This window comes from Capra hircus, chromosome 14 (genome assembly GCF_001704415.2).
Source record: "Capra hircus breed San Clemente chromosome 14, ASM170441v1, whole genome shotgun sequence".
In the NCBI taxonomy this organism is placed as follows: domain Eukaryota; kingdom Metazoa; phylum Chordata; class Mammalia; order Artiodactyla; family Bovidae; genus Capra; species Capra hircus.
In genome coordinates this window covers 17,561,675-17,588,241 of record NC_030821.1, presented here as the reverse complement: position 1 = coordinate 17,588,241, position 26,567 = coordinate 17,561,675, and the positions used below count along the sequence as shown (strand labels likewise).

The window sequence follows — 26,567 nt, the reverse complement described above, 5'->3', positions numbered from 1 at the left end:
TTGCTTCCTTGGAAAAATGGTAATGCAATTAATATTCTTGACAAAACCACATAATCACAAGCTTAGTAAATATATGAAGATTTATAACAGATACTAAAAATTTCCAGACCAATATAAAGCAGTAAGTTAATGGGTTCTGCCCACATCGAGCTCTGTGTCAGTAAGAAAACTGGTGAAACAGTGGAGGCAAGACAGCTTTTAGATGAAAACAAGAAATTCATATTTAATATGCCTCAACTATTAACAAATTAGTCATTTCCACTTTCTATAACTCTGAATTTCTCAAGCTTTTTAGATTTGTGTCACATTTGGGGGACATCAAATCATACGAAAAAACCCTTCAAATTCTATCCAAATAGAAAATTATCAAGAAATAAATTGGATAACCTCACACATTCTACACTTGGCTGCAAATCAAATGCATAAAACATTGCAGTGTGAAGTTGTATGTCATGTTAGTCATCAGACAGCATAACAGCTAAACAACATGTCATTAGGAAATGGCTCATATATTACTGATGATACTGCCTGAGACAGACTGACTACTTTAGAGTAGAAAAGTCTACGCATTAGGAAAAAGTTTACTGATTCAGCAATTCCAAACATGTCCTCACAATACTTATGTACAAATATTCATAGCAGCATTATTCATAATAGCCAAAAGTGGATGGAATCTAAACATCCATCAACTGCTGAATGGATAAATAAAATGAGGTACATCAATACAGTGGAGTATTATTTGGTTGTAAAAAGGAATAAAGTACTGGTACCTGCAGAAACATGAATGAACCTTGAAAACATGCTAAGTGAAAGCAGCTCTTCACAAAAGACCGCATTTCATATAATTCCATTTATATGAAATGTTCAGAAGAGTCAGAGATAGAAAGTAGTGATCTCCTAGTTCTGGGGAGGGGATCAGAGGATGATGGGGAGTGTGAATGGTTGAAGGGTTTTGGAGGTAGGTGTGTGAGAATATTTTAAAATGGATTGTTGTGATGACCACATGACTCTGTGAATATATTAACAAAATCACTGAATTGTATACTCTAATTAGGTGAATTGTATGGTTTGTGAATTATGTCTCAATAAAGCTGTTAAACAAGTTTAGCAAATCACCAATCCAATAATACCCTTTCTTACCACACTAAGTTTAAAATTTAATGAAACAGTTCAAAAAAATGAACAAAGGCTAGTTTAAAACTTGTGGGAAAAATAGGGCCAATCCCCACAGACCTGTAGCAGACCTCCTCTTAAATCAATGGATATTTTTGGTATGGACTGTTCTGGGCCTGGATCGCCACTGTGTTTACACCATTTAGCTTCCAAATTGGCAGTAGCACAACACGGTCCTATTAGAATCCGACTTCTTTCTTTGAGACACGTTTTAAGGAGAAAATCATTTACGCTGAGTAGAAAAGATGAACCAAGAATCACACCTAGGGGGTTAAAAAAAAAAAAAGAAGAGATGGAGAGAGGTAGATAATATAAGTCTTCCTTGTCAAGAAAAAGAGTGTACGATTGGGCAAGAATTATCTGTATTTTTTAAGAGTGTCAATTCATCCTTTGTCAGTTTTCTTTTCAGTTGGCTTTTCCCCACAGTTTCATGCCATTTATTTAGAATTCTAGCTATGAAGCAGGTATACCTTATTCACATTCCTAACAAAGCAATATTTGCCAAAACATTATGACTTTTTCCATGTGTGAGCATTTTAAGTTTTATGAGTAGAGACATTTTCATTAAACTGCGCAAGTTTTTCAAACAACTACATTAAGAATGAGAACAGCTGCTTCATTTGTCTATTGTTAACATGATGGGAGAGGGCAATTTTCTGTGATTTCTTAGAGTAACAGAGTACAGTATATTACTTTGCTAGACACTCAAGTTTTTGACTGGCTCATGTTAAAATTCAAAACAATCAAAATATATAACATGTGTTTTCTAAAAAATTTAGTTTAATCCAAACTTCACACATCATAACCACTTGAAGTTTACAAAGTTTTAAAAACAGATAGTGGCAGGTTAGATTTATGGGAAAAACTATATGCTATAGTTCAAAGTAAATATATCCAGAAAAGGAATACACTTTAAAATGGAGCTTTTCTTTTGAACTTAAACTAGAAGTGTAGATCAAAACCTTTTCATAAAACCAATGGCACACTTTAAGATATTTGGATGAAAAGTCAGAGTGGTGGGTTAACTTTCCCCTAAGGAGTTCATATTCTGAATTGTCATTGTGAATATTGAATTTCACCAGACCACATTTGTAATGTCCATGGCTTATTTTTCTAATGATATTTGATCCTTAAAAGAGATGAAAGATTAAAAAACACCTTAGACCCACAGTATACATGTTTCAAAGTACGATAACCACGTTGGCTTTTTAAATTCTGTGGAGACTTGAAAACTGCATGTATGTTGTATGTTCCTACTTTAGAAATAAGACACACCATGCAACTTCTAACCTTCCATGGAAGATAATCACATTCACAAGAATGCTAGGGTTAAAGACTTTTGTTAAAAATCGTGACGGTGGAAATCAACTTCTTAAACTTGTTCATCAAATGTATTGTGGCAATAAGACTTCCGTTTCACTTACATAATTTTCTACACTTCGCTTAAAAAAAAAGAACAGTAAATTAAAAAATTCAGAATAAGCCCTCAAATACACAAGAATCAACAATCATCTTTATTAACGGAGAGATAGAATGACTTCTGACTTACCTGCATTATATTTCCTAAAATGTTTAATTCTCAACAGTAAGTACTTGCTAAATGAAACATATCAATTCCTTATTCAGAAATTTGTCATAATGGGATTATAAAGGTAGGGCTTAATTGAGTACAATCATCTAGCAAATGAGCATTAAAGAAATGTCAGAATTACAATACCCATTATTCTCAAATATGAATACATGCATCTTCATACTACCCTACAATGAAATACCCCATTATCTGGTGGAGAATTCCATGGACAGAGGAGCCTGGCAGACTACAGTCCAGGGGGTCGTCACAAAGAGTCGGACACAACTGAGCAACTAACAACAACAATCTTAATGTGAATGCCCGATTAGTCCTTCACACAGGAAGTGTTAAAGGTCTTCTAGGTTTTAAAATCTTATTTAGTGTTTATCATTCTCATCAGGCACCCGGATTGGATAAATCTGGGGCCCATTTTGAGGGCTCACTCTTAGATACATTTCTAACACTTATCAATTTCTATATCATTCTATCTAACTCTATTCTTTTAAAACACCAAAGGAGAGAGACCTTGCTAATCTAAGACTGAAAGGAAAGACCACATCTACTTTACCAGCAGACTCTGAGCATCCCAGAGGCAAGGACCATCTCCTGCAGTACAGGACTAGGCACAATGATAGTTATTCAGGACAGATCCCACTGTACTAAATTGACAGTTTAGAATCTGATCTTATTTTCAGCTGTCGCGATATATTTAATTGACAGACAAGAAAGAAAAGTGCTTACCTCTCTGCCATTCTTCCTTTTGTATTAATTATATCATGTAATAGAAAGGCTGGGTGGAAGAGACCTTAGAAACCATCTTTCCAAGTCACTTCCTCTTAAAAAGAAAACCACACACAAAACCCTTTTTGTTTTGAAATAATGTGAGACCTACTAAAAAGTAGACTTCCATGGTGGCTCAGTCAGTAAAGCACCTGCCAGCAATGCGGGAGACCTGGGTTCAATCCCTGGGTCGGGAAGATCCCCTGGAGAAGGAAATGGTACTCCACTTCCATACTCTTGTCTGGAAAATTTCCATGGACTGAGGAGCCTGGTAGGCTACGGTCCATGGGGTCACAAAGAGTCGGACACGACTTCACTTTCACTTTCACTTTGTTTCACTTTACTAAAAAGTTTCAAAAATATACAGAGTCCTCATATATCTTTCACCCAGCTATGTAACTATAAAACAAATACTGATATCAGGAAATTCACAATGGCATAACACTATTAAGTACCCTACAGATCTTATTTAAATTTTGCCATTTCCCTCACTAAAGTCCTTCTTCTGACCCAGGATCCAATCTAGAATCCTTAGCTTTCTTTAATTAGTGACAGATCCTCTAGGTTTTTTTTTTTTTTTTGTCTTTCATGACCTTGATTCTCTTAAACAGTCCAGGCCATCATCTTGCAGAATCTCTCAAATTGGATTTATCTGGTGTTTTCTCATTAGAATGAGGTTATGCATTTTTGGTAAGAATACCAGAGAAGTGATATCTTCTTCAGTGCATCATAGTGGAGTGATACTGATGTTTTACTAACTGCTGGTAATATTAATCTTCATAACATAGGTAAAGTGGTATCTATCAGCTTTCACCACTGTCATTTTTCCATATGTAAATAATAGTTATCTTGTGGAGAGGTATCTGGGGATTATCCATGTATCCTCTTTTACATCAAACTTTCAGTCACTAAGTTAGTAGCATTCATCAATGGTTCTTGCTTGCAACAGTTATCACTGTGGTGTCTGGTAATGTTAATCTTCAATTTCTCTTATTCTTCTACATTTATTAGCTAATTCCCTGGTGGCTCAGATGGTAAAGTGTCTGCCTGCAATGCGGGAGACCCAGGTTCAATCCCTGGGTTGGGAACATCTCCTGGAGAAGGAAATAGCAAGCCACTCCAGTATTCTTGCCTGAAAATCCCATGGACGGAGGAGCCAGGTAGGCTACACAGTCCATGGGGTTGCAAAGAATCAGACACGACTGAGCGACTTCACTTTCACTTTCATTCTACAGTAAAAAGAACTGTCCCTTCTACCCTCTTTATTAGTTCAATTATTTATTTATACCAGTATGGACTCATGGATATCAATTTTATGAGCACTAATCTAATACTTTCATTATTTTACTTTGTTGCTTAAATTTTTGGCCATTGGGAATCCCTTCAAGTTGATTTCCATGTCATTCTGATATATCCCTATTATTTTTTGATAACTTCTTTATTTTCTGGCCACAAGATGTTTCAGGCTCAATAGTATTTTTTTCCCCATCCCATCTCTAGCATTAGTCATTTCTGCAGAGCTTTGACTTCTTTTGCTAAAGAACGGTAGCTAGAAACCAAAATCTGGGTGGTAGGTATGCTCACTGCTGCTAGGGTGTCACTGCTCCTAGAGCCTCTCAGCAGAGTGGGCTAAGAAGTACATGTGTGTTTACTGGACATGTACACACACACATCAATATTTCTGTATCAGTAAGTACATTAAATGAATTCATACTGATACCTCTAGTTCTAATCCCAAACCAAAGAATTTGGTTTCTAGCCTATTCTCTCTTTTTTTAACTCTCTATTTTGCATTAGTGTGTAGTCAATTACAAACAATGTTGTGATGGTTTCACGGGAACAACAACAGGACTCGGTCATACATATACACGTGTATCCATTTTCCCTCAAACATCCAGGTTGCCACATAAAATTGAGTAGAGGTCCTATGCTGTTCAGTACATCCTTGTTGGTTATCCACTTTAAATGCATAGTCCCTTTTCTTATTTGTAATCTCTTCCTATGATAGTGAGAAACCTACAGAGTATTCCTTCAGATGTACTCATTTCTAATCATCCCCAAAACATCACTTGGAGAGAATGGTCAAAATTAAAGCAAAAGAACTAAGACAGACATAAAGGACAACTTTATTAAAGCAAAGGTAATCATCTACCAAAAAAAAAAAAAAAAAACTATCAAAAGAAAGGGCTGATATTTATTCCTGAAAGTCTCACTAAGAACAGGCTTGACAACATTTTGTCTGGAGCATACATATGAACATTACCTTTCTCACTCTCTCTATAGCACTTTTCATTTATACAAAGATATTTGTAAGCACATAAAATTTTCTTTGTCAACGTAACTTCATACATACATACAGAATTTGAACCTTATTAGTCATTTCTAATATGCAGCAATGACCTCAAAATACTGATCCTATACTGTCTAAATTAGTTTCTGTGGTTTTGCCTTAAAAAAAAGAGAAGAACTGGAATGACAAAATTTACTATGTATTCCTCAGAAAGTGCTTACTTCTCAAAGAACGCTGTTTTGGTGGAAGGTTTTTCTTAACTCCCTAACATTACACAGCTAGAAGTATTTATTACTAGAGTGAGGAGGGGATGTAAGAAAAAATTCTAGACTTGCATTTTTACATTAAAAAAATTGAAATGTTGACAGCCTTTGTGTTACTGTATACACTGCTCAACACATGAACATCTTCCTACTGTCATACAAATTCTATTCGTTTTTGCTCAGGTAGAGAGAAAAAGACACCTAGAACTCCTGGGCAAGTAAAGATAACGGTAGGGACTGAGATCTTGGGAAAATGGCCCAGATACAGTGAATGAATGGTCAGGCAAACATCTGGGAGCCTGAAACAGGGAGAAAGGGGGATCAGACTCTGGAGCGCACTGAGGAAGGCAAGAAGAGACACACTACGACTGAAACTCAAGAGACCTTGCAGTTGAGTCAGGTGCTGACCCAGCTACAGCTGTATTTTAGTAATAGCAGAATTTGATAACTAGTTTTCTACAAAGTAGACTCATAGGGCTAGGAACCTGCTGAACTTTCTAGATTTTCAGCTTTGATTCTCACTGGAGTTTGATCTGGTTCAAGAATGAACATGAGATTTAATGAAAAACAGTGAGGCTCAGCTGGTAAAGAATCTGCCCGCAACACAGCAGACAAGGGAGATGCGGGTTCAGTCCCCGGGTTGGGAAGATCCCTTGGAGGGGGAAATGGCAACCCACTCCAGCTGATGGACTAGAGGTGCGTGTGCACGCGCATGCGCACACACACACACATGCGCACACACACAGAGTGAGGCACAGAAATACTTTGGGGAAAGAAACCACACATACACACAGAGTGAGGCACAAATCACACACACACACACACACAGAGTGAGGCACAAATCCCCCCCCCACACACAGAGTGAGGCACAAATCATACACACACACACACAGAGGCACAAATCACACACACACACACACACACACACACACACACACACAGAGTGAGGCACAAATCCCCCCCCCCCACACACAGAGTGAGGCACAGTAGTACTTTGGGGAAAGAAACCACACACACACACACACACACACACACACACACAGTGAGGCACAAATCACACACACACACAGAGTGAGGCACAAATCACACACACACACACACACACACACACACAGTGAGGCACAATACTACTTTGGGGAAAGAAACCGTTGCTTTCCGGTTTTGAAGTCAAGAAAATGAAGGCTGCTGGCAGCCACCTTTTCAGTGAACTTCTTTACTATCATGGCTTTAAGGATAATTTCTTAGGACATTATTCATAACTATGCCTCATTTCTTAAATAAGTGCTACTCCCATGCTTCTAACTTGTCTATAAAGAATTTGGATATCCTGGAAAACTTCTAACTTGATATTTATGTATCAGGCATGTATTCGTCATTGAACCAAAATTTACTGGTTATCTACCATATGGTGGAGTATACACAAAGATAAAGTGAATGCTTTGCCATTCTCTTCTACATCACAAGATTTTGCCATTTGTTAGCCTCAAGCCTCAATTTGTCAGCTTCAAGTTCTGAGATCTCACTAAATATGAGAGGGAAAAAAAAAGACAACCAACAATATGTATAATATTGACTCTGTTAAGCAATATTGACTCTATTATCATACAAATCTTTGTTTTTGCTTTTTATTCATTTTATCTGCTGTCTGTTCTTTCACTCTAAATCAAATATGTAATTGAACACCTTTTCTGTAAGGCCCTGTTATTTTCTTTTCCTCTTCACTTCCCTAATAGCCTACCCCTCCCTCTATTCTTACTTTTTCTAATCCTTACATACATACATACTAAGTCATTTCAGTCATTTCCGACTCTTTGCTACCCTATGGACTGCAGCCCGCCAGGCTTCTCTGTGCATGGGATTCTCCAGGTAAGAATACTGGAGTGGGTTGCCATGTCCTCCTCCAGGAGATCTTCCTGACTTACGGATTGAACCTGCATCTCTTAATTCTCCTGCATTGGCAGGTGGGTTCTTCTCCAGAAGCACCACCTGGGAGGCCCCTCCAGCCTATTTCTCAAGTCTACCAGCACTGATCATGAGTTTGAACTCACAGAGGATACGGAGAATTAAGAAACTAATGTTGCCAGTGAGGATGTAGGAACAGGCATTGCCTAAAGCCATTATGCAAACACATGACCTGTAGACATAAATGTGCCCTACCGGGTCCCTTCTGTCTCCTTTCTTCTCTTTCATGTCTTACACCTACAAGCAAATTAGGTGTGGCTTACTCCTGAGACTTAAGCAAGTAATTTAACTTATCCCCACGTGCCTACCTGTCCACTACACCTGCTACACACACCAAAGCTGTGGCTTTGCTCCTCGATGAGGAGATCCAGTTACTTGTGGGATCACAGAAAGGTTAACCCACAAGTACCGGTTTTTAAGTTTAAAATAGAGCCTCCATTTCCTTCTGAACATTTCCTGCTACATTTTTAAAAAGCTACAATAAAATAAGAGAAAAATATATTAGTTCAAGTGGTTTTAATCTTAGTGTAAATGACTAGTAATAAGAGATTATGGTGATCACTTCATAAGAAAGAGTGGTGATAAATTTCAGAGTCATTTATAAATGGTAAACCAAAGTTCACACTTTTACCACAAAATATGAAAATAATCCCTGGGACTAAAGACAGGGTTATTAATTCTCCTTTCCCCTTTCTTTTACTCTGTGAGAAGCTGGCCTATGGGACATCATCCCTTCCTTTTTGTTTTCTTTGTTTTTTTTTCCCATTAGGAAACATACTAAATATCTTCTTTGGGATGAAATGAATCTTATTTTATATATCACCACACATATAAACCCAAAGCCACAGAGAATACTCAGAGTTCATTTAAGATGGATACTTATCCATTCAAAATCTGGAATAAATGGCAACAGAAAGTGAGTTAAAGGCAATGTGTTAATCTTCTTCCTAATGGACTAAGGTGGGACAAAATGACTACAAGTAAAAATGATAACAAACCCACCAAACTTCTTAGCATTGAAACACTGGAAAAAGTTGAATAAATTTTGAAGTTTTACCACTCCCCTGCACCTGTGTGTTCACATATAGCAAATAGGATAAGATGCTTACATCTGTTCTAGCTCAAGAGTATATAGGCATTTGATGTGTTATCTTTACATTTTCTATACTTTTAATTTCCCCCTAAATTTCCAAAAATAATGAGAAAAGAAAATAAAGAAATATGCTGCAAAATTATAAGATTTAGAATAATCACAAAATTTAAAAGCCCGAATATTTTAAAAGACATGGATATTATTAAAGCTATTTATGCAATCACTGATCAGGTCATTTTGTAAAATTTAATTTTGAAATAATTTCAAGCTTTCCACAAAATTGATGTCTTTCATTTAGTTTCCCTTACTGTTAACAACTCATATAAACTATAGTACTATTCTCAGAAGCCAGAAAATTAATATTGATACAACACTACTAATAAACCTTATATAAATTTTACCAGTTTCTCCCTTCATGTCCTTTTCTTGTCCCAGGATACAACCCAGGATCCTGTCTTGCTTTCTGCAACTGTGGGATCAGGTCATTTTTGACCAAACATATCCCCTCTTCTCTCTACCTCCTTACATTCAATAGACTGCTTCTCTGCCTGACTCTTCCACTGGCCTCGTCCAAAGATCTGTATTTATATATTTAATTTCAGTTGTAAGAAACTAATGGCAGATACTTAATTAAAGAAAATGAGGTGTATCAACATGGAGAAGTTAATTTCAGAAACAATTGGTATGATAAACAGAAATAATCTTGGTTTGTTTGCATATTGACATACTTTTCATTGAGTGTAAAAATTCAGTTCAAGGAACAAATAGTTACCTGACCTTTAAAATACTCCTTCAGAAGACTAATAAATGCAAACCACTTGTTTTGGAGAATGTTTACAAAATGCTGCCAGCCCTACCTCGTCAATCTCTGCTAGATCTTTAGCAAGGAGCCTACTATCTACCTGCTGACTGTGCAAAGTGCGGGCTACATCAGGCTTCTATACATCAACAGAAAGAGTACTCAGTGATGACATGTGCTAGCAAAGCATATCCAGGTATTTCTATCTAGCTGGAAATAATCTACGGTTACTAGAAAATCAGCAAGCATTGTTAGATACATCCAGAAGTCAATTTGCATACTAGTGAAGCATGAGGATTACTCAGAAAGTGAGAAAGGAAAAATTTTAAGAGTATGGTATGTAAAGAGATGACTGTAAGTGATTAGATGACTAGAAGAAAAAAAATTCTGTTTAAGTCTGGTCCACGAAAGAGATGATTAGAAATCTTTTCGTTTCTAATTCCTTCAACTAATTATGTTGAAGCATAAAGAAAAAAAAGGCACTTGAGTATATTTATTTTTTTGGGGGGTGTGCCATGCGACATCTTAGTTCCCTGACCAGGGATCAAACCTGTGCACCCTGCAATGGAAGCACAGAGTCTTAGCCACTGGACTGCCAGGGAAATCCTTGCACTTGGGTATTCTAATCATGAAAATAGCTGGTTTTTCCCCTTTTGATCAGAATATGTAAGTGGTTCAGATCTTATTTAATTACATCCTATTTTGTAATATGCCTGTATCTGTATGTTATTAAATTTGTAATATAGGATAAGATTAAGGTATGAAACAAAATATAACAAAACTGTTAGAGAACTACATGAACACCACTGTTTAAGCTGACAGGGATGTTCTTTCCAACAAAGTTACTAAAAAGTCTAGCTCTCAAAATGAGAGTCCGGTTGGGTAGTCAGCCTGCTAACACAGGTCCCTTCTCTGAAGCACCTGATGATTTTCCATCAGTGAGATTTCCAGGAACTCTCATCTAGGCCTCATCGATAAGTAAAAGCTGGAACTTCTAGTCTAATCCAAACCTATTCTCTGGACATGAGAAAATGATAAGCAGCAGGAAAAGATTTTTTTTTTTTCATATAAAGAAAGGCAGAAAGGCTATTTATACTTGGCCTGGGAAAGGCTACCCACTCTAGTATTCTGGCCTGGAGAATTCCATGGACTTTATTTATAGTCCATGGGGTCTCAAAGAATCAGACATGACTTTGACCTTCACTTGTCTGGAAAAGGTATTGTTTGGAGAAATGTTTTAGAACTCTCAGATCCTAGAAAAACTAAACTGAACATGCCAAAGGGAGATGGTGGATATGCTTTGCCTCTTTCTTCCCCTCCAATCTGCCACCATGCTTACTGTTTTTACAGTTGTGTCAGTTTATTAGGAAAGTAAAACTTGACTGGATCATGCAGCTATATTTAAAAAAAGCAGACTAAGAAATCTGTGCATACTGGAAAGTGTAACAATCTGCTTACAGAGGAAAGAATAACTGTAAATATATACTTTGAAAGATTCTTGGATGAACATAGTAGCTAGTTAACCTAATGAGGAAACTGCTGGTGGATTAATTTTTTTTAAGTCAGTCACATGAACAGAATAACTGGTATCAAAACACTGTTGAAAACAAAATGGCTTCCTAAGCGATTCACTGCAATGGCTTAGAAACCGATATTCATCTACGTGATCCAGGTTTTTAGACTGGTTTAATAGAAACCAGAGGCTAGGAGACATGTGTTATTGCTCCCCCTGCACCCTGGAGTACCCCTGGACAAATCACTTAATCTCGGCATCCTTAAGTAAGGGAGTTCAGACTAGCTCAACGGGCCTCAACCTAGGGTTCTCTGATACGCAAGGAATCCCATATAGTAATGCTGGTCCATGAGGTATGTTCAGTATTTCAAAAATCCTGGAAGAAACTTAAATGAATTTGTTGGAGACACGGCTTGGCTACAGTCATATCAAGTTGGTACAGTCAAGTTAGCTATTTTATCCTAAATACAGCATGTGTGGATGATGGAGCTGGATAAAAAGTGTTCCTGATAAAGGAGAGGATGATCTCTGAGACAGTTTTCAGCTCTAAAATTAAATGCTCTACAACCTCAGCATTCATGGGGTATGACTGAGATGGGAGAGTGAAGGGGAGGAAGATACAAAAAACACAAATATTTATTGAGGAATTTAATAAATTTGTGCCAAGGAATGTGTGGAGTACTGTGTATACATTATCTCACTTAATCCGCTCAACAGCCCTGTGGATTAAGTGTTTTTGCCTTTATTTTGGAAATGAGCTGTGTTGTAACTTTTACCAGGATCAACTGCCAGCAAGTAGCAGGGCTGGGATTAAGAGTGTCTGCCTCTTTCCAGCACCATGTTGCTTTATAAAAACGGCTGTTAGTTAGCTCTTAGTAATTTCATTTTTCCAACTGGTAACAGGGTTGGGAATAAATGCTTTTTCCTGTCCCCTCTTTCTTGCTCAGTCTCGGTACCTTAGGCCAACATAGCCTACAGGTCCAGGGGCCCAGCCAGAGAGCAAAAGAACATCTAAGATGTGTCTTCAGTCACTCATCGCTGGCAGGGCTGCTTTGCCAAAAACTTTCCTAGCAAACAGCCTTCTGGCTTATGTGGATGAGAAGGCAATTTGCTGTGACCACAGGCAAAACTAAATACTGTCACAAATTCAGTGGAGTGGGAGAAGAGTAACTTCTAACCGTCTTCTTTTCCCAGTTTCAGTGCTATGGGCGACAATAATTCTGGTCCATTTCACCTAATACTAACTTATAAGGTGCCACTGTTAGGATGCAAAGGAGACACTATTAAGAAAGAGATGTCTAATATTTAATTGCTAGGACTGGAAACTTTCTTCTCCAATAGCATTTGCACAGTGAGCTATCTTCCTGTTAATTAACAGAATTTTTGTTGTCTCAAATACCCTTTTCCCTCCTGTCCAAGAAACACTGTTTTAATATGTGTCCATGAGAAATTTTTATTAGTTGTCCCCTTTATCCCCTCAAATATATCTAAATCTAGAAGAATGGTTCTTTATCATATCTTTGTTAAAGCTAGGAGAAGAAATAAAAAGCAGTGTTTTTTAAAAAAGCATTTTTTTTTCTATAGTACATAAGACGCACGAAGTTTAGTACGATGGGACACACTTCTAAAATATATAACCCGAGGCCAACAATTTTCTAGCAATCTAGATTAAGTTTGGGATTTGGTAACTGAAAACAATAGGGAGGAAGACTACTACCTGGAGACAAGATTTGAAAGCGAACCTATTTGGAAGAGTATAATAATTATGCCAGATTTCTCATTAGAAGGGAGCAGAGCCTTAGGAAGACTTCACATTCCCCAAGAAAACCATATTTACACAATTAACAATTCTTTTGTTGAAAAAAAAAAAGCTCTCCTTATTGCATGCGGACACATGTGGGCTGTGTAAAAATATAAGAGATGTGTAACCCACGGTAAACACAAAGTAATGATCCTAAACAGGCCAAATCCTTGAACTCGTCATTAATAAATGTCTCTCCTGCATTCAGCTACCCGGGCTGCTGGGAGCCTGTTTTCTTCAAGTACTTCAAACACGGAAATCCAGGAACATTTATTATTTTAATCCATTACAGGCAGTGCTTGATTTAACTTTATTGGTTGTGGTGGTGGTAGTGGTTATAAGTGGGGGTATAGCAATGTTCTTTTACACATCATTTCAAAAGGGCTTAATTATATTTTATAGTTTGGGCCAGGAATTCTGCTTGTTTTTTTTGTCTAACAAGGTTCAAATGGAGTTCAGGTCGGCGATTAATCAGAAGAAAAAGTCGGAGATGGCTATCTGTCTGAGATGAGCTCATCTCCGTCTATGAAAGGCTGGGCAGGTACATGGTGTTCATTGCTCCACAGACCATGAGCATGCTCGGACATCTGAAGATGGCTGCTTATGGGATGAATTTTACTTTTCAGGCAGCCTGGAAATGAACACATCAGAAATTTCACCCAGTGGTTTTCTTCTAAATTTCTGAAGTTACTATCCTAAGGTATTTAAAGGCTTCCCATTAAAATCCAAAGCAGTAAACTTAGTAACCTCACAGCACTAAAAAAAAGTGTACATGAATAAGAAAAATCACACAACAATAAAAAAAGAAACACATAAACCCTTTAGCACAAAAATTTTAAATATTCCAAATGAAAGATGTCAAGACTTAATATAATTTGGTTAAGCAAAATAAAAAAAATATGACCACAGAAATATGCCTGAACATCATATATCTACTAGTAAGTTTTTTTTTTAATATCAAACATTAATTTTTTTTGCCTCTGTTTTTTGAGGGGGTGAAAAAAGATAATTTCTAAGATAGCAGTACTAACATTATTTATTATTGTCCAAAATTCTATCTAATCATATATTATTGATAACAATCACAGCCAAGAGGATAAAATCTGTATGTTGGGATTTCTTTTCCATTGCATATAATTTCTAAGAGAGAGGACAAGAAAATTACTCACCAAGAGACTTAGGCATTTACCTTTTTTATTTCCCACTGTATTAGAGGAAAAAATAATGGGACATTATTTGGAAAAAATAAGTTATGAGAACTTTACTTTTTCCACCTATTTCTCATTCCATTTTTAGAACATCCTATGGTTTGTGAATGTCTCAGTAGTTCACCATTATGCACAGAAAAATCATCATTGAAAAAAAAAAATAATTCACAGGTAATTTAAGAGCAAAAAAAGGAGGACAGGCCAGTTCATCAGTAGCAACTTTGAACCTTGTTATAAAGTAATAGGAGGGAATCTGACCAGGATTAATAGTGGTCCTCAGTGCTGGGATGAGGGGTGTCAGGTTTCACAGACTCTAGGCCATCTGTTCTGCCTGCCTACATTTTACTTCTGCAAAACTATAAACGTACCTCTACCTCAGGGACTATAGAGAGGCATTAGAATTCTTCTGCTTTTCATTATCACAAGATTCAGTAACTCATTTCATTGTCAACATAATCCCCTTTTACTCTTTCTTTTGCGCTTGCTGGGTATGCCAAAATGACAAATAAAACCCCAGATGTTACAGACCCAATGAGGTTTCCACCTTTCCTTGAGTGTTGGGTTTAAGCTACTTGGGACATGGTGTCAAATATGACAGGACCCTGATGCCCACACCCAATATTCATTAAGGTTTGTTAGTGATTTGTATAGCTGTCTACAAGCTGTACTTCCACTTCAATCCTCAGTGGCTGTTTAAAAGTTAAGTGTGTCCTCTGGCCTTAACTGTTGAAGAATTCATTTCCTATTGTTCAGGCATTGGAAAAAGACGCTATTTCTTTCTAAAAGTAACAAAAATCTTTGGGGTGTTGTAAATGGCTTGTTATTGCAATATATTATTTTAGGTAGTCATATTTAATTTAATGTTTTATTTCCCCTCAGGCTTACTTGCATTTCTGCAGCATCCACTGGCTATGACAACGCCTTAGGAGATTGTCCTCAGGAGAGTGAGTCGACTCTGGAATGAAAAGCTGGAGCTCCGCTCTGTATCAATTAATGACCTAGTTTCACTTTTCAGGACATGAAAAGGAGCTTTAGTTCTTTACATTTTTATTGGTCCTGAATGCAGTGAACATGAGAAGAGGCATTTGTATCCATGAAGAATAATGTGGTTATGCTTGCTTGCTTTCTATTTTTGTTTATACACAAAGATAAGTACATATGGATGACAGAGGCTGGGGTAGTGAAAGTTATTTAAACCACAGTTCTTTGACTAGGAATTCAACTTATTGCTTTCTGCACGGATAAAAGTCCCCTAAGTCCCTATGGAAAGGGGATTCTTGCAATTTTTCCCTGATTCAGACTAACATGCCAGCCAAGATGGCCTCACTCAGGCTCTTTCCCAGTCCTCTGTGCCACCTAACTTGTTCATACCCTATTCTCCCTTTTCCTCATCTACAGGGAGCTTGCTAATAGACGTGCCCCTAAGAAAGAGCAAGGCAGCTTAAAGCCAGCTATTTCACAGCCTGAATTGTGTACCCTTGTTTGCCGAAATCTAAGAAGTGCCGCCCTAATAGAGCCATAATTTACTCTGACAAGGAGAGCTAAAGTCTGCAGCTCACTCTCCACCCTGCCTGTGCAAAGTGCTACACTGCTGGTTCAGAATTTATAGCTACATACTTAAGGTTTCTCCAAAACGCCATACTTCAAATGGCAAAAAAGACGGGATGTATGTCTGTGTATGGGGGTGGGGGGGGTTGTTAACGTTTTTTAAGAAGAACATACTACAGAATGGGCCAGATTTAATGGACAGTAAAAGAAACGTCTGCCTTTTAAAATGTTTCAGAAAATAAGATAAAAATTTTAAGCAAGATTAATTTTGTTATCAATAACATAACCATAGAAAATTTTGCAGCATTATACACAAGCATAGAAATTTTGGGGATTATACACCAATTAAAAAAAATACAAGCATTACATCTTGTATGTAAAGTTCTAAAATCAGAACTTTAGGGCCATTTTACCAAAGACACATGGGAAAATATAAGTATTCTAGCAGAAATATGAGTTGGGTTATTATAAGTCACTGCTACACTAGCATCTGTAGAATGGAATTTTAAAAAACCCATGTCCCTTGAAACTCGGATAGTTTAGGGCCACGGAATAGTACAGAAGGCTAAGAAGAACTCACAGACTTTCTTTTAAAGTGGAAAATATTTAACCATTTCATTCTGTTTCAAATGATGAAAACATTTCAGTGAATAATCTGTACATATTTTGTTGTAAAAACCAGTAAATGAACATAAAAGCATTTCAGATTTAAATGTACTGAGAATGTCGTGGGGAGAACATTAACTTTTCTCTCTCATTCTTTTATTATTTCCTTTCTGCACACACTTCCCATAAGCTTATGATGGTTTAGATGATAAAAAATATAATCATTAGGCAAACTCAAATATTTTTTGTACTTTCACAAGTGAAGAAACATGCCTAAGACACATTCCCAATTGTGTTTCTCTAAATATTACTTAGAATGTAAGATTCCTCTAGCATTACAAATCTATTTCAGCTCCTAAATTAAAACTCATCTGGAAAGGACTGTTTTACCCTGTTTATATAACATTGTCACATAAAGAGTGTTAAAAAAAATATTTCACTAAATATAGCTTGCGTAAGTTAGGGATTAGAGTAGTTTCTGCTGCTATAATTGTTCCTTTGTAGTTTTTTCCATGATGTTTTTGCACAGTGTTTTTGACTGTGTTTATTAAAGTCAGCACATCAAAAAGGATCAAAGAGAAAGTGAGTGAGAACCAAAGAAACCCCAAGTGTGTTGTCTCATTGGGGAGTTATGCAGATTCGCATAAACAAGTGCAAATTGTTGAGGTTTTAATGAAAATTTTCTACAATTATTTTATCTTAAGTCATTCTATACAATAACATCTGTACAGCAGATGGCTATGCTGTACCAAGGCAATGCTCCTTTTTCTTTCTCTGTTTAATAGTACATCTGAGATGACTACTTTTGTCACTGTGCTCAATTTGGTTCAGCAAATAATTTGAAAAGTGCAGCTGCTGCAGATGGTCACAATAGTTATATAAACTGTAAAATCAAAGACACAGTTAAGTATTTCTGTATTAGATTCAAACTATAAAAATCTGACATTAACTCCATTGGGCTCAAAGATACACTATAAAAACTTTTGGTTGCGTACAGACGATGTCACTGGAAAATACAAAAAGAAATACGACTACTGGTAGGACATTTTTTGTTTTCTTTGGCTGGAAAATACTTTTTACAACTTACCAAAAATAAACCTTGAATATATATTTGCATATATTTCATCCAAGTTGCAAAGCATGAATTTTTAAGATAGGTAAATATACAATTAAATGAATGTGCAGAACTTAAATTATATTTTATTTCTTAAAAATTTTCCTTGGTAGAAAATCAATGTCTGAAAAATACATAGTCATCTCTTAATTATAATTTCCTAGAAATCAACCTACAGCAATAACTAGAGCTTTCAATCTCACTTCACTTAATCATAATTTATTATTATTTTGCCAACATTGTTTTCTTTTTTTTGAGCATGCCATCACATCAAGCAGAAATGTAGATAAAACAGATTTGGTGTTTGTTACACTCATACTAAAACTATTTCTATCCATATTAATTAAGTGGCTAACTTCAATCTGATTTGATTTGTTGATGCAAATAACTACTCGAGAACATTTGCTGGACACTACACATTATAGTTGTATAAAGTATTTCATAGTCAAGGGTATAGTTTCTACTGCATTTAACTAGATTTTAGAGTTATAACTGTAAAAAGAATGGGGTACTAAAGGGAAAAACAAGTTACACAACCAGAATGCATCTACTACTTCGAAAAGATCAGTGAGAAGATTTTAATTATATTTTAGAGAAACTTACTGAGAACAGACACTATTAAATATGAATAGCAAATGAATGAAACAAGAAATGAGGATGACTGAGCACAGTATATATTAAATGCTTTCATTCTACTTCAGTCCTAACCTTTCCTTGCTATGACTCAGGTACAACTGGAAAGACGTGGGAACGGTCCCAGTGTGGTCTGGGTTGTAATTTTTTATTTGTGGATAAATCAGACACTGTAGCCTTCAGTACTTCATAGTCTTTCATGTACCATGAACCTTACATTTTTCATTTCTAACTTTTAAGACAATAAAAAAATACAGTGCTTTTACATTTCTAACTTTTAAGACAATAAAAAAATACAGTGTGACCAATACTGGCTTGGTCACAAATATTTCTGGTGAGAAAGAAATAAATCATTTACTTTTTGGCCTAAAATTCATACTTCTCAACTACAAAACTCCTTCTTTATCTCGTCAACTACTGTGCCCAAATTGACTATACAATTAGTCCCAGCTGCCACATTTTAATAAGCAACTGAGTTGCATACAGTTTCAAGATTTACTTTATCCCCTGTACTACCCCTCTAGCCCCACTTCTTCCCTCCAAATTAGTCCATGTCTGACGTAGGGTGCAGCCTGCTTGGGGCTGGTGCATGGGGATGACCCAGAGAGATGTTGTGGGGAGGGAGGTGGGAGGGGGGTTCATGTTTGGGAACGCATGTAAGAATTAAAGATTTTAAAATTTAAAAAAAAATAAAAAATTAAAAAAAAAATAAAAAATAAAGTGGAAAAAAAAGTTTTCCTTTTGCTACTTTTACTTTCAGGGCAGTTTCTGGCTTCAGTGCATTGACCTTTAACAGTAGCAGTTTCTGTGATTGAAAATGGTTATTCCCCACTTGTAGCTTGTTTTTTCTCTTCCCTTCCTCACATTCCTTCTACCTACTCTTTTTGATTCAGTGTGAAAAAGCACCGAACAATTTAGGCATGGTAACAAAAGAGGAAAATGTAGATGTCACTGCCCATTAACTTCTCACCTCTCCACTCATCAAGGACATTCAGTTGCCAGGTCCAGGCTCCTCTGCTCAGCTGGGCACTGAAGCAGAGCCTTTCCTTGCAGGTGCTGCTGTCTGAGAATCTTCAGTGGCACTGTCTCTGCCAAGTTGAACCTTGGCTTCTATTACTTTTGGTGTAGCATTTCTGCCACCAGAGCAATTTAAAAAAAAAATAAATTGTTACCAATGACTTAATGGAGCACATCGGAATCACCTGTAGGGTTTTTTGGAAGATGTTTTTCTGGGCGCCATGCCCAGAGTTTCTGATTCAGTACGTCAGGAATAGAGTCAGAATTTGCGTTTCTAACAAGCTCCCAGATGCTGCTGATTCCAAAACTACACTTTGAAAGCTACTACTCGGATGGCTTGCAAAACCTGAGGCTTACTCTGTTCTTCCACTACAGCTATGTTAGGTAAAAACAAATTTAGGAATGAACAATTATAAAGACGTCTGTAGGAACACACCTGAAGAGGCAGACAGGAACACTTTAGGGCATAAAATACTTAGGCTTAAATAATTTGTTGTCACACTCTTTGAAATAAGGCAACAAACCAGAAATATGCCCATCTCTAATGGTGCTTGAAACTTTTTGCCTCTACATAATACAAACCTTCAACATTATGCAGTTTTAGATGTTAACAAGTCATTGGCATCTCTCTTGCCCCTTTACTGTGACTTACCAGGTACTTTCTGCGCTGCTTTGACATTAAGGCTTCCATTGAGGGTGGATAAAGATGCCAACAGGCATGGTTTATTAGGATGGGGGACAGTTTCCATGGAGACCACAATCTGAGTAGTATGAACAGAAATTTTTTGAAAGCAGGAAATTGTTCTCCATATGTTTTCTTGAAATGGAATCTTTTGTGCTCCATCACCATGAACTTTAAGCTTAGATAACTTTCCACGGTAACATTTGGAGGCTGGAAATGCATCCTTATTCAGCACGGTGTCTGACGGGGCTGAGGACACTTTGCTGTGTACATTTTTTATCTTCTTCAGAAAATGGTTTATTTGATCCAACTTTGTAAAACTCAGGTTTGCTTTCAAAGGCTTTGATATATCCAAGTTGATGTCTGCTGTAGAAGTGAAAAGGGTAAGAAAATTATTGAAGCTCTCTTATTGCAAATAAGTCTTTACATCCCTGTCAAACTCCTATTTCAGTTTCCCAACACCTGTACTGTGGACTCATTAGGATGCCAGATGTTATAATACTTTTACTTACCACCTATTCTTTCCATGTAGTTACTTGAAGGAACACTTTTCCTGCACTACTCTCTTGCCTACATTCCTATTCCAATCCAAACAGACTGTCTGTCTGTTCCTGACAGACCGAAGGCCACACATGGACATCTACCCTCTACCCTCTACTTGGAGGCAAAGTTGAGCAGCCTTTCCAGTTTGTTACTGGACTGACATTCTTCCTTCTACGGTTAAAAGGACCTCTCTTAGTACCCAGCACAATGTTTGACACAAATACTGGTATTAAGAAATAATCTGTCCAACTAATTAACAGAAGTAGCCTCCCCACCACTGTCTGATAAAGTATATACACAAAACGTTTGTTTCTCCTCTGCAACCCGCTAAAACCCAGAAAAGTCCCTACATCTTTCCCTGTATTCTGTGTTGAATAAGTTTCAAATATCTCATCCAGTGTAACCTGGGTAGACTGAGATCTCTTAAACTCCATTTTACATGTATCACACACCAGATGTTGTCCTTATTTGTCACTTAATCACCTGACATTAAGATGTTTCTGTTTCTGTGTTCTCACTTCCGTTTTTGTCATCAACAAGATGTAAGACTATAAGGGTCGTGAAAGCAGAGTATGGCACTCATCTTTATACCCAGTGCCTGGCACAGTGTGTTTCTCATATGTATGTGGTCAGTAAATGGTTGAGTTTAACTGAACCAAATTAAGTATTCTTTTCACTGGAGCCTGATATAATGAAAGTGAAGCCGCTCAGTCATGTCCGACTCTTTGCGACCCCATGGACTGTAGCCTATCAGGCTCCTCCCTCCATGGGATTCTCCAGGCAAGAGTACTGGAGTGGGTTGCCATTTCCTTCTCCAGGGGATCTTCCAGACCCAGGGATCGAACCCGGGTCTCCCACATTCCAGGCAGATGCTTTAACCTCTGAGCCACCAGGGAAGCCCATAGATGAAGTTAGGAATAGCAAATTATCAAGCAGACAAAGCTCATATTCTGTTTTCAACAGGACGACCTCTGCTCATCTTCTTCAGATTTCAGCACCTTAAGAGTTTCCTCCTGGCTACCCAGGCTTGCTCCAGGTACCATTCCTCTTGTGTGCCTTTCTTTGGGTTTCTTTAATCAGACTAAGCAAAATTCTGAGAGCACTGCTTCTAGCTAATTATCCACTGGAAAGGGTCAGACAGTTGAGTCAACCTTCTGCAATATTAAAATGTTCTCTGTTCCTTATATTTCTTTAAGCAGGAAAAAACATCCTAATTTAAAGAAATTATTTTTTAACATCTTTATTGACATATTAACTCACATATTTAAAGTGTACAATTCAATAGTTCTTATTATATTCACAAGATTGTGTACTAATCACCACTATCTAATTCCAGAACATTATCACCACCACTAGGGGAAGAAATTCCCATGCCATTTAGCAGTCCCTGCTCATTCCCCACTTCCCACCCTCAGGCAACCAATAAGCTAATTTCTGTCTCTATAGATTGCCTATTCTGGACATTTCATATAAACTGAATCACATAAAATCCTACTTTTTGTGTCTGGTTTCTTTCAGTTAACATAATAAAAAATTTTAAGGTTCATTTGTGTTGAATCATATGTCATCAGTACATTATGCCTTTTTTCATGACTGACTAATACTCCACTGTGTGGATATACTATAGTATACTGCTTATTCATTATCTGTTTGTGGACACTTGGGTTGTCTCTACTTTTTGGTTATTAATGGATGATATTGCTGGGGCTTCCCAAGTGGTGCTAGGGGTAAAGAACCCGCCTGCTGATGCAGGTAGACCAACATAAGAGACACAGGTTCGATCCCTGGGTGGAGAAGATCCCCTGGAGTAGGGCATGGGAACCCACTCCAGTGGAGAATCCAATGGACAGAGGAGCCTGGTGGGCTCCAGTCCATAGGGTCACACAGAGTCAGACACGACTGAAGTGACTTAGCACACATGGATAATACTGCTATGAATGTTAATATGAAAATTTTTATATAAATATGTTTTCAATTCTTTAAGGTATCTACCAAGAAGTGAAATTGCTGGGTTATATTTGATTATAGCAATCCTAGTGGGTGTGAAGTGGTATCCCATTGTGATTTTGATTTGTATTTTCTTAATGATTAATGATGTTGAGCATTTTTTCATACGCTTATTGGTGATGTGTATATATTCTTAGAAAAATGTCTATCACCTTTGTTCATTTTTAAATTGGGTTGTCTTCTTATTAAACAGTATGAGTCTTTTACATTGATATATTCCAGATACAAGTCCCTATCAGATATAGGATTTGCAAATATTTTTCTCCCATTCTGTAAACTGTCTTTTCAGTTTCTGTGATTAAGTCATTTGCAGCACAAAAGATTTTAATTTCTGTGAAGTCCAACAGATTATTCTGTTTGAGCTTTTGGTGACATCAAAAAATCATTGCTTTATCCAAGGTGATAAAGATTCACAGTTATGCTTTCTTTTACAAGTTATAGTTTTACCTTCTTACATTTAAGTCTATAATTCCTCTCAAATTGACTTTTGTGTTTTGTGTGAGGTAGGGGTTCAACTTAAATTTTTTTTGCATAGGGAAATCCAGTTACACCAGCATCATTTTTGAAAGGCCTTATTTTTGACTTGCAGAACGTGTTGGTGGGCAAAATATTTTAGGGTACTGCATGATTCAAATGACTCATACATTGTCCTGCTCTACCTGCAAAGTGTTTTATGTGGGCTTCTAAATTTTGTGACCTCACAGATAATAATACCACCTTTTACCACAGTGAAGAAAATGAGCAATCTTAACAGATGATAGCAGCAACAGAAAAACTAAACAAAGCTACATTGGAAAGAAGACTCAGATACTGGGGCCAGAAGCTATCTGCTTTTGCCTGGATTCATGAGATTTAAACTAAGCGCCAGAAGTAGCCATAGAACAATTTACTGACCTACTCAGGAATTTGCCCAAATATCTACCTATACCAACTGCTGAGCCTAAGGGATCCACTTTCCCTGACTGTAGATTGGCAAAAATCCCTAGAATGGTATGCATGAGAGCTGCTGAGTGCTATCTCAATATGGATTCTTGTATCTCAGATATGGTGGTCCCAGGGGCACAAGAAAATACAAGAAAACCCAAACTCTTTATCTTTGGTTATTTGCGTAACTTGTCCTTTGAAACTCTTTCAGTCATTTCTTCCCGAAAAGCCTTTCTTGATCACTGTGGCTGACTGAGGTGCCTCTCATTCATTGCTTCCAGAATATTCTGATTGTATCATCATCAGGTATCTACTTATATTATTTTTATAGCTACGGCTTAGAGTCCAGATAACTATGAGCTCCTGAAAAATAAGGACTATTCTATATCTTAATATTCTGAGTGCCTAGGTGGTGCTAGTGGTAAAGAACCCACCTGACAGTGCAGGAGATGTAAAAGATGCGGGTTCAATCCCTGGGTAGGGAAGATCCCCTTGAGGAGGGCACACAGCAACCCACTTCAGTATTCTTGCCTGGAAAATCCCATGTACAGAGGAGCCTGGCAGGCTACAGTCCATGGGGTCACATAGAACTGGACATGACTGAAGTGACTTAGCATGCATGCACAAGTACAAAATGGATATTTAATGATGTAATGAAGGGGGAAAAAAAGGAATGGATTTTTTCTTGCTACTTAACTCCCACAGGCTCATCAAGTCAATTCATCCAGAACAATCCATCACCTCTTCTCATTGTTGGTTCTTGTTGTTGTTTACTCACTAAGTTGTGTCCAACTCTTTTGTGACCCAGTGGACGACAGCCCTCCAGGCTCCTCTGTCCATGGGATTTCCTCTCACACATGCTATGTTCTCTGTCTCAGTTAATAACTCTAATCTACCAACTGGCTCAAATTAAAAAATCTGACTTTTTTTTACTCATTTCATTCCCTCTTTTTTTGGTCCAAATCTACTCAATGATTAAGTTCTGTCAATTTTATGTCCAAAATAATTGCCTGAATCCAATCTCTTTCTCTTCAGCATTCCAACCACTCCCCATTTTTTCCCCTTCATGCCTTTGATATTCTTCAGTTAATATAAAGCCTCCTAAAAGGTTTCTCTGTCTAGACCAATTCCTGTTAATCCAGGTTCCGGAGTAATTTCCAAATGATTTGTTTCAAATGTGATCCCGACTGGTTCACTATTGCTGAAAACTGTGTAATGGCTTTTACCTATGGGATAGAAGATGAAGCTCCTTAGAATGGAAAAAAAAAAAGATCCTGCCTTTTCTTATCCACAGCCATTGCCTGCCTCAAATATTAAAGCTCCAGAAATATCAAAGAGTTTACAGAGCCTACATCCCCCAGCCTGTGCGATGTCATACCATTAGGCCTTTGATCACATTGCTCCTTGGTCTAATGTACCCTTTCTTTGCCTAATGCCTAATCTCCAGGAAAATGCTCAACATTTTCTCCAAGTAGTTCCACAAAGCTGGTCCTGCATGAGTATCTTTTGTGAGATTATGTCTCCCACCAATAAAGAAGATCCTTGAGTATACATTTTTCATCTGTAATACCTAGTGTTGGGCCTCAAACTCAGCATGAAGCACTTATTTGGTCACTTTGTGTTGCAGCACGCCAGAACTCTCTAATCTGGTTCTGTGGGAGGCAGAATTCTGAAGATGACCCCCTTTTCCCAAGATTCCTGTCCCCTGGTTATTGATTCAAACACTAAGCCAGGTACTGCTGTGCTGGAAGGGGTTTTATAGGTGTGATAAAAATTCTAGGTAAACTGAATTTAAGCCCAAGATTACCTGGTAGGCTGATCTATTACTTGAGCCTTTTACAAAGTACAAGGAAGAGGCAGAAGGGGAAATCAAGAGAGATTTGAAATGGGTCTACGATCTGTCATTACAAGTTTGAGAATGGTAGGGATCATGTGAGAAGGAAAGGATACTCTAGAGGTGAGGGATTGGAGGCACTGGGCAATCACTAACAAGGAATTAGGGACCTGAGTCCTACAACTACAGGAAGTGGATTATGCAAGAGATGGAATGAGTTTGGAACTGGAATCTTCCACAGAGCTTCTAGATTAAAGCCCAGCCCAACTGACATCTTGATTTTGGTTTTGTGAGATTCTGAGCAGAGAATACAGCTAAATCCAAATGGACTTCTGACCTAGAGGATTGAGACAATAAATTTGCATTGCTACACGCCATTATATTTGTGGTAATTCATCAATAGAGAACCAATACAAATTCCATATGCTAATATGGAGTATTTCCAGTTTCTAATGTGATTATAAATAAAGTTTCAAGGCCTAGGAATGTTTGCCCTAGCTTCTTTTACCTTTTCCCTCCAAAGCAAAAAATTCTAATATAGTTTGCTTTTTCTCTTTGTTAGTTGCCAACTCTTTTTCTTTAAATATTACTTCAGGGTTCCAGGAAAGATGGAACTATAACATCTGGAGATATTACAGCTTAAAAAACAAAAACAAAAACAAAAACAAAAAACCTACAAAGAGCAGCTATTTGAAGACTCTGAAAGGTAAATCGTAACAGGTAGATTGGGGAAGATGACTAAATTTCAAAATACCACCAAAATGGTAGTGAATTTTTCTTTTTTTTCTGGCAATATTCTATAGTCTGGGGCAGCCAAAAACCTGAAGGTGGGCATCAGGTGTGGATAGAGGGAGTAGTCCGAAAAAGCCTCTATTTCTGGCTTCAGTAATGGGAAGGGAATTCCTAACGCCCATAGGGACTACGAAGATCCCTCATTTTTTCCTTCTTATTCTTGTACCACAGAAAATAGGAGACAATATACTTAAATCCATTTTATGAAACCATCATTACCGGTACCAAAACCAGACAAAGATAACAAAAGACAACTGCAGACTAGTATGCTGCTGCTAAGTTGCTTCAGTCATGTCTGACGCTGTGCGACCCCATAGACAGCCTCCCACCAGGCTCCCCCGTCCCTGGGATTCTCCAAGCAAGAGCACTGGAGTGGGTTGCCATTTCCTTCTCCAATGCATGAAAGTGAAAAGTG

The 26,567-nt window shown here is 37.4% G+C and overlaps 1 protein-coding gene across 6 annotated transcripts in view; it reads right to left on the bottom strand.

Moving 5' to 3' along the window:
- Positions 1-26,567, bottom strand: part of VPS13B (vacuolar protein sorting 13 homolog B) — a 786,697-nt gene that overhangs the window by 162,787 nt on the left and 597,343 nt on the right. For all 6 annotated transcript variants that reach the window (XM_018058289.1, XM_018058286.1, XM_018058288.1 and 3 more), the window contains 2 exons: positions 20,023-20,418; positions 1,234-1,436 (listed from right to left, as the gene is read on the bottom strand). In XM_018058289.1, the coding sequence (XP_017913778.1) occupies positions 1,234-1,436; positions 20,023-20,418 (599 nt within the window). The remainder of the gene's footprint in view (positions 1-1,233; positions 1,437-20,022; positions 20,419-26,567) is intronic.